At 45.1% G+C, this 15,197-nt stretch overlaps 1 protein-coding gene across 1 annotated transcript; it reads right to left on the bottom strand.

The window, feature by feature from the left end:
* Positions 1-3,669: 3,669 nt before the first annotated feature.
* On the bottom strand, positions 3,670-9,629 carry LOC144610897 (hydroxylysine kinase-like). Its single transcript, XM_078429880.1, has 4 exons — positions 9,184-9,629; positions 8,883-9,022; positions 5,941-6,124; positions 3,670-4,145 (listed from the first exon to the last, which is right to left on the bottom strand). Exons 1-4 carry the CDS (start codon positions 9,518-9,520, stop codon positions 3,670-3,672), a joined length of 1,137 nt encoding a protein of 378 aa, XP_078286006.1. The 5' UTR covers positions 9,521-9,629.
* Between the last annotated feature and the right edge of the window lie 5,568 nt (positions 9,630-15,197).

Here is a 15,197-nt window from a genome sequence, read left to right as displayed (position 1 = left end):
CTTTTATAATCAACATTTATCAACGTTAAATATTTGCCATGCATTTGCCCAATCACACAACTAGTCTATATCACTTTGGAGCCTCTTTGTATCCTACTCACAGCTCATGTACTCTCTCCAGGAACTCAGGAACTGGTCGTCCCCATCTGTCATCAGACTTCTGAATGGTCCTTCCTTATGCTAGGGAACTATCCAATTCTCCAATCTACCTCATTACAGATAATGGACTTTTAACCTGTAACTGTTACACTACAATGCCAAGAAATACATTCTGCACTCTGTATCCTTGTCTGCACCATATCTTTTGCATTTGTGTTTGACATGATCGTATTCATGTATTTTCTTGTATTGTCTCATTTGCTTGAACTGTTCACAAACAAAAGCTTTTCACTGTACCTCAGAACATGCGACAATAAACCGAAACCTGGGGGGCAACTATCTCATCCATGGAATGAACTTCCAGCAGATGTGGTAGGGGTAGGTACCTTGTGACATTTTAAGGACACTTGGATAGGTACGTGGATAAGAAAGATCTGGAAGGGATATGGACCAGGCAAGGGAAATGGGGCAAGCTTGTTTGGCAACTTGGTCGGCAACTTGGTCGGCATGGATGAGTTGGGCCGAAGGTCTTGTATCTGTGCTGGAGAGCTCTATGACGGATGGAGTCAGGATATCTTGTATCAAAGCAAAATGAATCCTCCTCAAAGATAGAATAGAATAGTGAAGGGCGAGTAAAGCTTTTGAGATTTCTTGTATCAAACCTTCTTTTGTATTGGTATTGACATTAGTTTATTTTTGTCAAGTATAGTTTAGTTTAATTTAGTTTAGAGGTGCAGCATGGAAACAGGAAAGGGAAGGGAAGAGTCAGTTCGGAAGCAGTGAGCGTGAGGGGAGAATGGAAATTGGCAGTGCAGAAAACAAAATTTGAGTTTTGTTAGAATGCAGGAAGCAAGACCAAAACTGTCATCAATGTGCAGGAAGGAGAGTTGAGAGAGGGGGCCTTGGTGCAACTGAAACAAGGGCTGCTCTTTGCATCCCACTAAGATGCAGGGTTAGCTTGGGTCCATTTGAGTTCATAATTACACCTCTGATTTGGAGAATGTGGAGTTCTAGGAGAAGTTGTCCAATTTAGAAATTAGTTGAGCCAGGCGAAGGTGAGTGGTGGTGGAAGGTACTGATCTGACCCTCTGTATAAGAGCCTCCTGTTGGGGGATGAAGGTATTGATGGAATGGAATTGGGTGTCCAGAATGAAGATGAGCCAGTTGGGATCAGGAAACCAGGAAAAAAGGTTTTCAGGGATAAAAGTGGGAAGATCATGAATAAGAGAACAGAGTCAAAGTTAGAAACAATAAGTTCCTTGGACAAGTTCAGGCTGACATTTTGTGATCTCCAGGACAATTGTACATGTAGGAGCCAAACCAAACTGTGCTGGACTGCATTGGGAGACATAAGGATGCCACTATGAAGAGAAGCTCTTGCACGGAAATGAAATTGGTGGCTTTTTGTGAGTCAAATGTTTGGTACTCAGTAGTGGGGCCATGGTCTGGCGGGAGGAATGAAGAAGTGTATCGAAACTGACATTTGGCCCCTGTGAGGTAGAAGGAGGTTCACCAAACCACAACTGTACTTTGATGACAATTTTGAGGTTGGTCATGAGAAAATACACTGCAGCAAGTTCAGGAGGACTGTAACTCACAGAGGACAAGGGTAGTGGAAAACGAGATAGTGCATGTCATTCTGCAGTTAGCAATGAATAGTTGAGAAAGGATAAGAGGACAGAATGTCAGATCAGGAATTCAGGAGACAGGAGAGACTGGAGCTGGGATTACTGGCCAAAGAAATCGGCCTGGAGAGGAATCTGGAAGAAGAAGTTGATCGTCATAATGGACGCACATATGCCCCATTTACCATGTTCATCCACTCAATATCTGCCCCATCACCATATTCGTCCATAATTATATAAAAATAAATAAAACATTTAAAATGCTGCAAATGATGCATGTGTATAAAATCATGAGAGGAATAGATCGGGTAGGTGCACAGAATCTCTTGCCCAGTGTAGGGGAACCAAGGACCAGAGGACATAGGTTCAAGGTGAAGGGAAAAAGATTTAATAGGAATCTGAGGGATAACTTTTTTGCGCAAAGGGTGTATGGCACAGGCTGCCAGAGGAGGTAGATGAGGCTGGGACTATCCCAACATTTAAGAAACAGTTAGACAGGTACATGGATAGGACAAGTTTGGAAGGATATGGACCAAACGCAGGCCGGTGGGACTAGTATAGCTGGGACATGTTGGCCGGTGTGGGCAAGTTGGGCTGAAGGGCCTTTTCCCACACTGTATCACTCTATGACTCTAATTCTCACCAACCATGGAGAGGGAAGAAGAGTTAACATTTCAGGTTGGTGATGTTTCGTTAGAAATGGGAAAAGGGAAGTTGGAATAAGTTTTAGATTGCAGAGCAAGTCGGGATGGATGGAAGACAGCAAGAAGTAAACAATGGAAATGGCGATGGGGCTTGTTAGAAGAGACTGGCAAAGGATGGTGAACAACAAAACGGCCTGCATGGAGTTGAAGTGAGAGATGAATGAACTCTGACATTACCCGAGGAAGGAAAAACATGGCCAAATGACAATGAAGAAGAAATTCTCCTAACTGCTTTGCAATGTGCTCACCGTATGTCAACTGGTCTTTAAAGAGCATTTCACAACAGATTCTTGGGTGACGATTCAGCTATTGACAATGTAAATAACAGTGTAAATCAACATGTGGAGGAGGTTTGGTGTAATTTCAACCCCATTCATGTACAGTTTGTAGATCATTTACAAATACAAACCTGACAGAAAAAATTACTCATTATGTAATCGGGAATGGTATGAAGTTTGGAGAATCGTTCCAAGATTTGGGTTCCAGTGTCTGCAGGACAATCAGTCAGAGGATAGTGAGACTATTTACCAGGCATCACATCTCATGATGGTTGGCTGCAACATTTCAGGTCCACACAGGGAGACGCTCTGGACTGGGATTCAGTGATTGTTGAGGGGTTCACACTTGCAATGTTGATTCAGTTACAGTGGGAAAAGAATGGTGGCCAGCAAAAAACATAAACCAGCGAGCAGTGCTGAACTACTATCTACCTCTTTGTTGACCCTCAGACCATCCTTCATTGGACTTTTGCTGGCCTTACCTTGCACTGAACGTTATTCCCTTATCATCTATCTATACACTGTAAATAATAATATATTCCTTTATTTGTCCCACATCAGGAAAATTTACAGTGTTACAACAGCAAAGTGGATAGCAAGAGATCAATCATTCTATATAAAAGTAAAGACAAGGATAAATTGTCATCAGTTTACTGTATTCCTTAACTGTTACTGTTGACTCGTCTGCATCGATTGTAATCATGTATTGGCCTTCCGCTGACTATTTGCATGCAACACTGTTCCTTGGTATAGGTGACAATAAACTAAACTAAACTAAATTAAAGTCAACTAAACTAAACCAAACCAAACTAAACTAAAGGATGCCAATGAAAATGGCTTAAAATCCATCTGGATATAGTTTCAGATGGTAGAAATATTGCTCGATTGTGTTTTAATCTTTCGTTCGAAATGGATGTTGTGGGAGAGGCTGTGGCACTCCGGCACTGAGAACCAATGGGGGTTTCACAGAGTGAGGTAGGACTTGGCCGTCTCAAACCAAACCTTCTCCACTGCTTCTTTTCCCAACTCCCAGAGTTGATGCAAATGCTTCCAGCCAGTTCTTGATGTGGTCAGTAGGTACTCTTCATTTTCAGGGTAAAGCAGAATATTATATGCCCCTAAAACCAGAGACTTGGAAAATCTGCAAAGAACCAGCAAATACAAGGCATCCCTTTCCTGGAGAGTTAACGGGATCACACTCTCGAAGCCTGCGAGAATATGGCCTCCAACATACAGGGGGGCTTTGCTGTCCAGCGTGAGGTACATTATACAGATGGCCACATCATGCACACAGTAACCATAGTCTGTATTGCCAAAGTCCAGGATGCCAGAAATCTCCAGCTGCTGCTGCATGTGACCTGCTGCGTTGGAGCGATCAGCTGATGAATGAAGAGGCTGCACGAGAATGTTGGTGTGACTGAAGTCCCCGTGAATAATGCCTGTTGGACGTACAAATGTTGCAACATTTTACCATTCATCCCGAAAAGGCAATATGTACTGCTCAATATGTGCCAGGGTTGATCCCCCGGTTGGATTGTAATGATAGAGTGAGGAAATACGCCAGACTCTGAGGTTATAAAGTATAGGCACAAAATGCTGGAGTAACTCAGTGGGACAGGCAGCATCTCTGAGAGAAGGAATGGGTGACGTTTTAGGTCAAGACCCTTCTTCAGACTGACGATGGTGGTGTACATCGTTGCTACTGCTCATGGTTCACAGTGCCTCTTGGATGTTCAGTTTTGAGCTGCCGGAACTGTTCAATGCCTAACCCATCGAGGGTGGTCTCAGTGTGAAGGCAGGACTGTCACCACAAGGACGGGGCATTTGTCACTTTTATCAATGGTATCATGGACGAATGCATCTGCCAGAGGTAGATTAGTGAGAATGAGATCATCCATCGATAGTTTGGTTCTCTCACCACTTACCTCGCCAACAGTCAGTCTGTCCTTTCTTCTTTTTTTAATTTTTAGTATGTGTTTAAAAGTATGTTTTAGTGTTCCTTGGTCTGTTTTATGTGGGGGGTGGAAGGGGAAGTTGGGAGAAGCTTTTTTTTCAATCTCTTACCTCGACGGAGATGCGATTTTTTTCAGTATCGTACCTCCGTCCCACTGCGGCCTAACATCGTGGAGTTGGCGGCCTTTCCTGGAGACCGAAGGGTGCTCCAAGCCGCAGAAGTCTGCGTGACTTTGACATCGTGGAGCTTGCGATCCCTTTCCTGGGGAGATAAGCTCCAACCGCTCAGCCTGTGGACTTTAACCGTGAAGCCTGCGGTCTCTAGTAAGAAGAGGCCCAACTCGGGAGCTCCCTCAACTCGGGAGCTCCATGCCGCAGAGAGTTTCAATCGCCCCGCAACGGGAGGATCGATCACCCCGACGGGGGCTTCGACCGTCGGCTGCGGGGGCTTTGATCGCCCTGACTGTGGATGGTTTGACTGCCCCGACCACGGGAGAACATAGGAAGAAGTTTCAACTTTACTGCCTTCCATCACAGTGAGGAATGTGGATCCCACTGTGATGGATGTTTATATTAACTTTTATGTGGTTATGTGTCTTGTTGCTTTTCACTTAGTATGGCTGTATGGTAACTCAAATTTCACTGTCCCTGAATTGGTACATGTGACAATAAACGGACCTTGAGACCTTGAAACCTTGAGACTTAATCTGGCAGCAATGCGGTTCAGGATTCAACCAGCTCAGTCAATGATGATGCTGTCAAGCCACTCTTAGTCATGGACATTGAGGTCCTCACCCAGAATACATTCTGTGCCCTTGTTACTTTCTGTTCTTCTCCAAGTGTTGTTCAACTTGGAGGAGCACTGATTCATCAGTTGAGAGAGGACAGTAAGTGGGGAGTTAGACGGCTCCATTCTCTAGATCACTTGTTTGGCAATTTAACTACTGTGCCACCACCATACCCCATCTGTGATTAAAATACACATCAATCAATAAGCAAGATCCAACTGCGGAAAGTTCCCTTTGCCTTCTTATATCTTGATGTGGGATCTGTTATGATAGAAAATAATAGTAATGGTATTGGTTGTTGGTTGAAATGGGTGGGAACAGACCAGCTAGCTCTATAAGCACCACAGCCAATATTCCATTCCATTGTGCACCATGTGTCAGAAGGTGAAGCGGGTGTACTGTGGCCCACTAATACTTCCCATTGTTCACAACTCTCCATCTTATCGGAAATTTCATTCTGTTGCCCTCATGATCAAGAAAGATAGGCACTTACTTTTCTGAAAGTTGTTGATATTTGGAAGTATCTTCTTCATAAATTGCTGAATAACGTCATCCACAATTTGGCGATCATGGGTGTTCTTCACTGCGAACAGGTACTTTTCCAGAAGGTGAGTGTTTGAAAGGTTCCAGATGAAAGAATCTTGTTGCAGACTCTTTATGTTGGGGTGATTGAATTCCTAATAATTGGACAAGTCAGTTACACTCAACCATCACCAGTGCAGTTATGAGGTAACTTCATGACAATTGTCAAGTAATTCTGTCTTTCTATTAAAATGTAACACCAACGAATCCACGGCCAGATACGGACAAAGTTAGGCATGTTTAGAGGATAGATCATTAAAGTTGGATCAAGATGAACAGATCACTGCACTTTAGATAATAGGAAATGTTAGATGAACTCACTCTACACAACCAGAAGTTCAATACAAATGTTCACAACTCAATGTAGAAAGCCACCTACCACTGGCTAGTGTTTTCTCCCAAAGGCGCAACATTCATTAGGTTTCTACATCCACTATGGCATCCTCTTATGGACTATAAAAGTTATACAATGAAATCAGAATCAGAATAACCTTTATTGTCATCCAAAAAAACAAGTCTTTTGGACGAAATTCCATTACCCACAGTCCAACAATAAGAGCAATACAAATAAGCAATAACACACACAATCACAAGCCAACACAAAACAAAAAAAAGAAATATCCATTACAGTGAGTCTCCTCCAGTCACCTCCTCACTGTGATGGTAGCCAAAATGTATTTTCTCTTCCCCTGCCGTCTTCTCCCGTGGTCAGGCTGTTGAAGTTGCCACGTTCCAGGCTGCGCCGGACGGTGAAAGGTCCACAGCGGGCCGACCCAAGCCCCGCGATTCGGGGAGGGCGAAGACGCTGCCATTGCACGTCGGGGCGGTCGTGGCTCCCGACGTTGAAGCCCCCGCCGGGCAGAGAAAAATCCCACGGCCTATTGCAGGTCGCGCCGGACGGTGAAAGGTCCACGGTGGGCCGACCCAAGCCCCGCGATTCGAGGCGGGCGAAGACGCTGCCGCTGCTGGAGCTCCCGATGTTGGCCCCCACCCAGGGCATGGCCTGCGAGCTTCCGGTATCCACGCGGCCCGCCTCCGAAGCTTCCGAAGGCGAGTCGCAGCCGCACTTGCAGTGCCACCACAGCCTCCGAAGGCAGCCAGCTCCGCAGATGGTAAGTCTGGTCCGCGGGCTCTGCGAACCAGAGCCACGTGGTCCCTGGTGGAGGCCGCCAGCTCCAGGTATTTGGCCGATGTAGCCGCAGCAGGAACGGAGACACCACCAAGAAAATAAAGGTCGGGTCTCCGTTCGGAAGAGACAATTTTACAGTTCCCCCTCACATAGTACACAACCACAAAAAACACTACATCACATCTAAACACTACAATTAAGACAAAAAACAACAAAAAACCCAAAAGACCAACGGACTGCAGGTGAGCCACAGCTGCTGCGCAGTGCCGCCATTTTGCAGTAGGAAATGTGTAGGAAGGAACTGCAGATGCAGGTTTACATTGAAGACAGACACAAAATGCTGGAGTAACTCAGCAGCACAGGCAGCATCTCTGGAGAAAAGGAATGGGTGACATTTCGGGTTGAGAAGTCTGAAGAAGGGTCTCGACCTGAAACATCACCCATTCCTTCTCTCCAGAGATGCTGTGTCTACACAATGAAATGTTCTGGCTGGTACCAAAGCAATATGGGATTAATTGAACAATTTCCATCTATCTTTCAAACAAAATATAGGAAAAAATTAAAATGTTCAAAACTCTATCAATTTCAATTATTAAATTGTAGCGCAGCGGTAGAGTTGCTGCTTTACAGCGAATGCAGCGCCGGAGACTCAGGTTCGATCCTGACTACGGGTGCTGCACTGTAAGGAGTTTGTACGTTCTCCCCGTGACCTGCGTGGGTTTACTCCGAGATCTTCGGTTTCCTCCCACACTCCAAAGACGTACAGGTATGTAGGTTAATTGGCTGGGTAAAATGTAAAAAATAAAAAAATAAAAAAATTGTCCCTAGTGGGTGTAGGATAATGTTAATGTACGGGGATCACTAGGCGGCACGGACTTGGAGGGCCGAAAAGGCCTGTTTCCGGCTGTATATATATGATATGATATGATATGATAAACAGAGACTGTCTGACACAAGGTCCTTGACCTGAAATGTTAACTCTGTTTCCTTTTCTGGAGATACTGTCTGGCCTGCTGAGCTTTCCAGCATTTCCTGTTTTATATCTCATTGCTAAATATCTGCAATACCCAAATACCCTAAATATTCCCCGCCCCGTCTCTCCTCAGTGCCCCTCCTGGACTCCCAACTATTTCTCCCCCCTTCCTCATCCCCTATTACTTTCCATCCTCTAGCTTCACAATCTGCAACTCTTCAACCCTGTCTCACACCTGCTTTTATCTCTGGCCTTTGTTCCAACCATCTGCCTATCAAAACCCCCCTCGCCTGTGTCCACCTATGGCTTGTCACACTGGGTCCCCTCTCTCCCCTTTTCCAGCTTTCTTCTCCCCCCCCCCATAATGTCTAAAGAAGGGTCTCAATCCGAAATGTCAGCTTTCCATCTTCTCTAAAGATGCTGCCTGATCTGTTGAGCAACACCAGCACTTTGTGACCTTTTGTGTAAATAAAAAGGAAGCCTTTTAAAAAAAAACTGCTTGAAAATGTACTGATTGTTTCAAGGTGCAAAGTAGCTCTGATCTGTTAAAGAAGGGTCTCGCCCCGAAACGTCACCCATTCCTTCTCTCCAGAGATGCTGCCTGACGCTCTGAGTTACTCCAGCATTTTGTGTCTGCCTTCGATGTTACCGCAGGATGGAGCTCTAATTTGAATTACACAAACAAACTGGTTTCAGACCCGGGCACACGGCTTATTCAGAAAATGGCTGGAAGTAGAATAAATGTACTTACTATCAGAACTTTGTTAATCTGAGCAAGTGTTCGGCCAATTTTGTACAAGATCTGTGGGTCTGCAGGGATCTTCAGTAGTTGAGTTCCTGGCAGGTAGGTCAACAAGCGGACTATGTAGTTCTTATATTCTTGACCATAACCTTCAAAATAGAGAACACAGATTTCTTGTAATGTACTCTGCCTTATCCTTCTGAAGCTGAAAAGATGTTTCTGATTAGTTTTAGTATTTTCAGAGAATTATGAAAATGTGGACAATTATCAAACATCAGAAAATGCATAGAAGCCAATGAATGAAACTCACTGATTGTCTCCAGGGACATAATCTTGCCATCAATGGTTGGGATTGGTACGGCTGTAAGAAAACCTTTCTGGTTCAGGAACATCATGATTCGCGTTTGTGCTTCCACCAAATCAGCGTTTTGGCTGTCGGCAGTGTTCAGCACCTTGAGGATGTAGCCCTCTCCGTGATCTCCACCTTCCTGGGTCTCCCATACAATGACGTGGAAGTTCTGGTCCATGTAACTGGGCAGTGGATGGACTTTTGAAACCTTCAGACCGTACAACCGTCCGACCAACACCACCACCTGGGCCTCACTCAGTGAGGGTCTGATTACAGCAACTTTCTCTGAGTCAGCCATCTGAAAGACAGGAGAAGAATGAAACACATTAAATGTCACACCCCGTGGAAACTGCGGTCTGACAAAGGTTAGGATAGCTGTCCAGCACAACAACCTTTAGGTATTAAAGGTAGACATAAGATGCTGGAGTAACTCAGCAGGTCAGGCAGCATCTGGAGAGAAGGATGGAGGGACGTTTCGGGTCGAGACCCTTCTTTAACAGATCAGAGCTACTTTGCACCTTGAAACAATCAGTACAGAGAACTGGGAAGGGGGAGGGGATAGAGAGGGAAAGCAGTGACTATCTGAAGTTAGAGAAGTCAATGTTGATACCGCTGGGGTGTAAAATACCCAAGCAAAATATGAGGTGCTGTTCCACCAATTTGCGCTGGGCCTCACTGGCAATGGAGGAGGCCCAGGACAGAAATGTCAGATTGGGAATGGGAGGGGGAGTTGAAGTGCCGAGCCACCGGGAAATCAGGTTGGTTTAGATGGACTGAGCGGAGGTGTTCACTCGAACGATCGCCGAGACTGCGCTTGGTCTCGCCGATGTAGAGGAGTTGACACCTGGAACAGCGAATACAGTAGGTCTAGGTGAACCTCTGCCTCACTTAGAAAGTGTTTGGGTCCTTGGATGGAGTCGAGGAGGAGGTAAAGGGACAGGTGTTGCATCTCCTGCAGCTGCAGGGGAAAGTACCTGGGGAGGGGTGGTTTGGGTGGGAAGGGACGAGTGGTCCAAGGAATGTTAGAGTGAACGGTCTCTGTGGAAAGCAGAAAGGGGTGGAGATGGGAAGATGGGACCAGTGTTGGGAACCCGTTGGAGGTGGCGGAAATGTTGGAGGATAATATGTTGTATGCGACGGCTGATGGGGTGGAAGGTGAGGCCAAGGGGGATTCTGTCCTTGTTACGAATAGGGGGAGGGGGAGCAAGAGCGGAGCTGCGGTATATTGAGGAGACCCTAGTGAGAGCCTCATTTATAATGGAAGAGGGGAACCACTGTTTCCTAAAGAATGAGGACATCTCTGACGCCCTAGTGTGAAACACCTCATCCTGGGCGCAGATGCGGAGTAGACGGAGGAATTGGGAGTAGAGGACAGAGTTTTTACAGGAAACAGGGTGGGAAGAAGTGTAGTCAAGATAGCTGTGGGAGTCAGTAGGTTTGTAGTAGATGTTGGTCACAAGTCTGTCTCCTGTGATGGAGATGGTGAGATCCAGAAACGTTAGGGAGATGTCGGAGATGGTCCAAGTAAATTTAAGAGCAGGATGGAAATTAGTGGTGAAATTGATGGTCAGTGAGTTCTGCATGGGTCCACGAGGTAGCACCAATGCAGTCGTCAATGTAGCAGAGGTATAGTTCGGGGATAGGGGCAGTGTACGTCTGGACATGAACAGGCAGAAACAATGGGTCTGCCAGGACAGTTCTGTTTGTGGACTTTGGGAAGAAGTTAAAATTGGGCCGTGTGGGGCTGGGGAACAATAAGGTTGGAGGCTTTCGAGGGCATAGGGCCGGAAGTGACGAGATCAGTAATGGTGTTTGATCTTAAGGCCTGGTGCATGTCTGTGGGGTCATGGTCCAAGGATAAGTAGGAGGAGGTGTCTGAGAGTTGTTGCCTGGCTTCAGTCCGGTAGAGGTCAGCGCGCCAGACTACCACGGCACCTCCCTTAACGGTGGGTTTGATAACCAAGTCGGCGTTGTTGCAGAGTGAGCTGAGTGCTGTACGTTCAGGAGGGGAGAGGTTAGAGTAAGTCAGGGGAGTGGAAAATTTGAGGCGGTTGGTATCCCGACGGAAGTTGGAAATGAAAAGGTCTAATGAAGGTAGATGGCCAACCGGGGAAGTCCAAGAGGAGGGGGTCCGTTGGAGACGAAAGAAGGGGTCATCACTGGGTGGTGAGGACTTCTTCCTACGGAAAAAGGCCCGGAGGCGGAGGCGACGGAAGAAGAGCTCTACATCGTGGCGGACACGGAACTCGTTGAGGTGGGGGTGGCAAGGACCAAAGGGGAAGCCTTTGCTGTGTGGTATCGGAGAGGATCATTGAACGGTCTGCAAACATTAACTAAAAACTGAACATATCGGAACTAACAAAACAAAACAAAAAAGATGGAATTCAACTAACAACTTTCACACAGAACACAGTGAACACACTGCTGAGAAAACAGACTTCCTTATCTGTGTGGGATGTGTCAAGTGCTTGCATGTCATAAAGGGATTTTCACAGTTCTGTTTGGATTCTTGTTGACTGTGGCCTTGAGTTTGTGGGCTGTTCTTTGTCACTGTGTTCAACTGACTTATTTTCAGACATTTAATTCAATTCTCTGCAAACTCCTACAATTTGTAACTTGCAGATCGATCTGCCCCATCTGTCCCCCTAGCTGAACATGAAGCACGGGCACCTCTTCAAATGTGTACACGTCAATCCGCAGTACAACTAAGTGTTTATAATCCAAGTCCTATAATAAATCAGAATTTGGAATTTGCGGTTTGGAAATTGTTGGAGTTCTAACTACTCTGGCATTATTAATCTTTTACATTTTCACAGGCTCAGTCACAGTCATAGCATGGAAAGAGACCCTTCAGCCCAATTCATCTTTGCTGACCAAGGTATCTTTTGCTAGTCCCATCATGCAACTGGACTCTGACAATTTGCATTCTTTCCCCAGACACCCTTTATTTACTTGTGCACAAGGTAAGCAGCACACTCCAGTTTCCTCACTGCTCCAAAAGTCTGCACGGAAACGTCTACCTTTATACAGATATTGACCAATTGAAATTTTGCCCATTTTCTAATTCCTTATCACCAATCACAATACGTTCTTAAAAGTACTAATATCTAAAAAAAACACTACATGCTATTCAATCCTCTATTTGTATTTAATCTTAGTAAAGAGAACTCTCTAGGACTTGTCATGTATTGTTATAGCTGGCTGCACATCAAAGGATGACTCTCAAGAACCTTGTGCTGTACGGTTCAACGTATGTTCAATATGTTTAAAGTGAAGCATCCCCACATCAACCAAAACTCCAAATTTCAAAATCACTTTGTCAAAAAACAGTCCATTGTAAACTATAGCTAGGTGAGAACGGAAACCTGGTACAACTTGGGTGGGGGGGGGGGGGGGGGGGAGGGAGAGAGAGGGAGTGAATTTAGAGGAATCAATATTCATACTACTGTGCTGTAAGCTGCCAACGCGAAATATGAGATGCTGTTCCTCCAATTTGCGTTTAGCCTCACTCTGAAATGGAATCCAAGGACAGAAAGGTTTGTGTGGGAATGGGAAGGAGAATTAAAGTAAACAGGAGAATTAAAGTATTTGGCAACTGGGAGATCAGGTTGGGTGAGGCTAAATGTAAATTGGAGGAACATCATCTCATATTTCGCTCTGTTCCCTTCTACCCATATCCCACCCCCCCAATTTACATTCTACTCCTCTAAAGAGGTTACCTTACGATGGATTCCAGTGGTCTGTACCACAGAATGTTTAATCTTCACTGTCAGACAGGTGTAGAAATCTGCAGTCCTACTCTGAGCACGAATCCCCATGCACTCAAAACCTGTAAATACTCAAAAACTGTGAATACCACCGTACAGCAAATATATTCCGCACCCTGTCACATCATACGTGAAAAATGCTGTCTGACCTGAATGCTTCAAGCATGTCTGGTTTTTTAATGATAGATCGTAAATACCAGCATTTTATTTTCAAAACATGAAGGTACTGTTGCCTAGAAATGTATTTTTTGGTTGGGATTGTTAAATTAGCTATTTAGACGTATCTGAGTGTTGTTCTCTACTTCAACTGAGGTTGGTACTGTGAATGCGGAGGAATTTCTGGGCAAGCATTTTATTTTTACAGAGCAGCCCTCTGAACAGAACCTAGCTAAGGAATCTGGGAGTCATAAATTCAATCTTTGGTAGAATTGTCGATTTTATTTTTCTGGAAAGAGCACAGCACCAGCAAAACAGGTACTAACTCCTGGGATGAAATAGACTGTTCAACACCAGAACAAATTCAGGGAGTTATTTTGTCCGCCAGCAACAGTCAGATACGTCCAATTTAAAGAACAGATTTCTCAAACATCTTCAGTTGCCACACAGTGTGCTTGATCAGGGAGTATTCGATAGAGAAGTAATGCAGAAAAAAAGGGTGTGGAGAATTGCCAAAGTTGTACAAACACGTCCCATGAGTAATTTAATTTAGTGTTACAAAGCCAAACGTTTAAGTGAAGAATAACCAAACGTTTAAGTGAAGAATTCTTTCCTTGGCCATCACCCCAACATAAAAAACTGACAAAGGGAAGAAGGAAGGGGTGGAAGATAAATGTACAGAGGAGGGGAAAGGAACAGTGGTGGGGGTTGGGAGAAATATATCTGCACTTTCAGGTTTTGTAACTGAAAGAATTAGAATACATAAATTTCAATTTTTCCCCTCCCTCCATCCCCTTCCATCCCTCCCTCCAGTTTTACATTCCACTCCTTTAAAGAGGGTGGTGTTGCCTTACCATGGATTCCAGTGGGCTGTAACACAGAATGTGTCATCTTCACAGTCAGAGAGGTGTCTGCAGTCCTATTCTGAGAGCAAAACCTCTTATCCATGTAGTTAGCGCAGAATGGAAAGCCAGCAAGATTGCATTCACTATCGATCTGCTGTGGCAGAAGGAAAATTTAAGCAGGTCCAGGTCAATACTGTGCCAGGAGTTGATTTTGCATCACAACCAATCTCTCGAAGCACTTCATCACAATGGGTGTGTAGGAAGGAACTGCAGATGCTGGTTTACACTGAAGATAGACACAAAATAACTCAGTGGGACAGGCAGCATCTCTGGATAGAAGGAATGGGTGATGTTTTGGGTCGAGACCCTTCTTCACAATGGTGTGAGTACCAGTGTTCAGCAGTTGTTGAGTCGTGTCACCTTGCTCTTCTTGGGAACCAGCATGCTAAATGTCTTTTTAAAGGAGGCAGGGATGTCTGATATGGCTGGTTGTTGGTAGAGTTTCTGCATTGCCAGCAAGATTCCTTCATCCAGTAGTTTTATTGCACCCAGCCCTCCACGGAGGCAGTTGTTGTCAACCACCTCAATTAACAATTGAACATGGATCCTGTACGCATCTGCAGAGAGACATCACTCCATTTATCCTGGCTATACAATTTCCAAACTTTTTATCATTTTGTCATGCTCATGAATTGTTATTGTCAGGAAATCTTGTGCCCTGGAGTTTAAATAACTTGTTTCTATGATGCATTGTATCATTCCCTCCATTCCGCTGCCTCTTTCAAAGCTCTTCTGACAATATTTTCTGCACAGGTGCCTCTGATTTTTTCCTTCTTAAACCGTGGGTTCCTCTCTACCGTAGCTAACAGAGTCCTTTTGCAAGCACCGCTGTTTCCGCCCTGTATCTCTAAACTAAACTAAACTAAATTCCCAGCTGGTGGACAATACAGCTCACCCCCAACAGACTGGTTCCAAGATGCAGAGCAGAATTTACCACTGGATGCTTTCTCAGACCAATGTGCTATGTTGCACATCCTCTGGGAAATATTTTACGACATTGTCAGATTAATTGCTACTTAAATTTATCATCCATGACGTGGATGTGCAGTTTTGGACTCAACATTGAAAGGCGGGAGCGGGGACTCAACGACGCCATCGGTTGAAGCGGGCGCCCGAGGAGACGGAGGGGAAGAGCAGTCGACGGGGT

The sequence above is a fragment of the Rhinoraja longicauda genome, chromosome 38, assembly GCF_053455715.1.
Source record: "Rhinoraja longicauda isolate Sanriku21f chromosome 38, sRhiLon1.1, whole genome shotgun sequence".
Classification (NCBI taxonomy): domain Eukaryota; kingdom Metazoa; phylum Chordata; class Chondrichthyes; order Rajiformes; family Arhynchobatidae; genus Rhinoraja; species Rhinoraja longicauda.
Note: the sequence above shows the minus strand (reverse complement) of the source record. Positions and strands in the feature narration are given on the sequence as shown.

What these genes read in the sequence shown, in the direction of transcription:
- LOC144610897 (XM_078429880.1), bottom strand. Translation starts at nt 9,520, where the DNA reads ATGGCTGACTCAGAGAAAGTTGCTGTAATCAGACCCTCACTGAGTGAG. An exon ending in TATGTCCCTGGAGACAATCA is followed by an intron (nt 9,023 to 9,183) that starts GTGAGTTTCATT and finishes TCTATTTTGAAG; the next exon opens with GTTATGGTCAAGAATATAAG. An exon ending in TATCAACAACTTTCAGAAAA is followed by an intron (nt 4,146 to 5,940) that starts GTAAGTGCCTAT and finishes TACGTCCAACAG; the next exon opens with GCATTATTCACGGGGACTTC.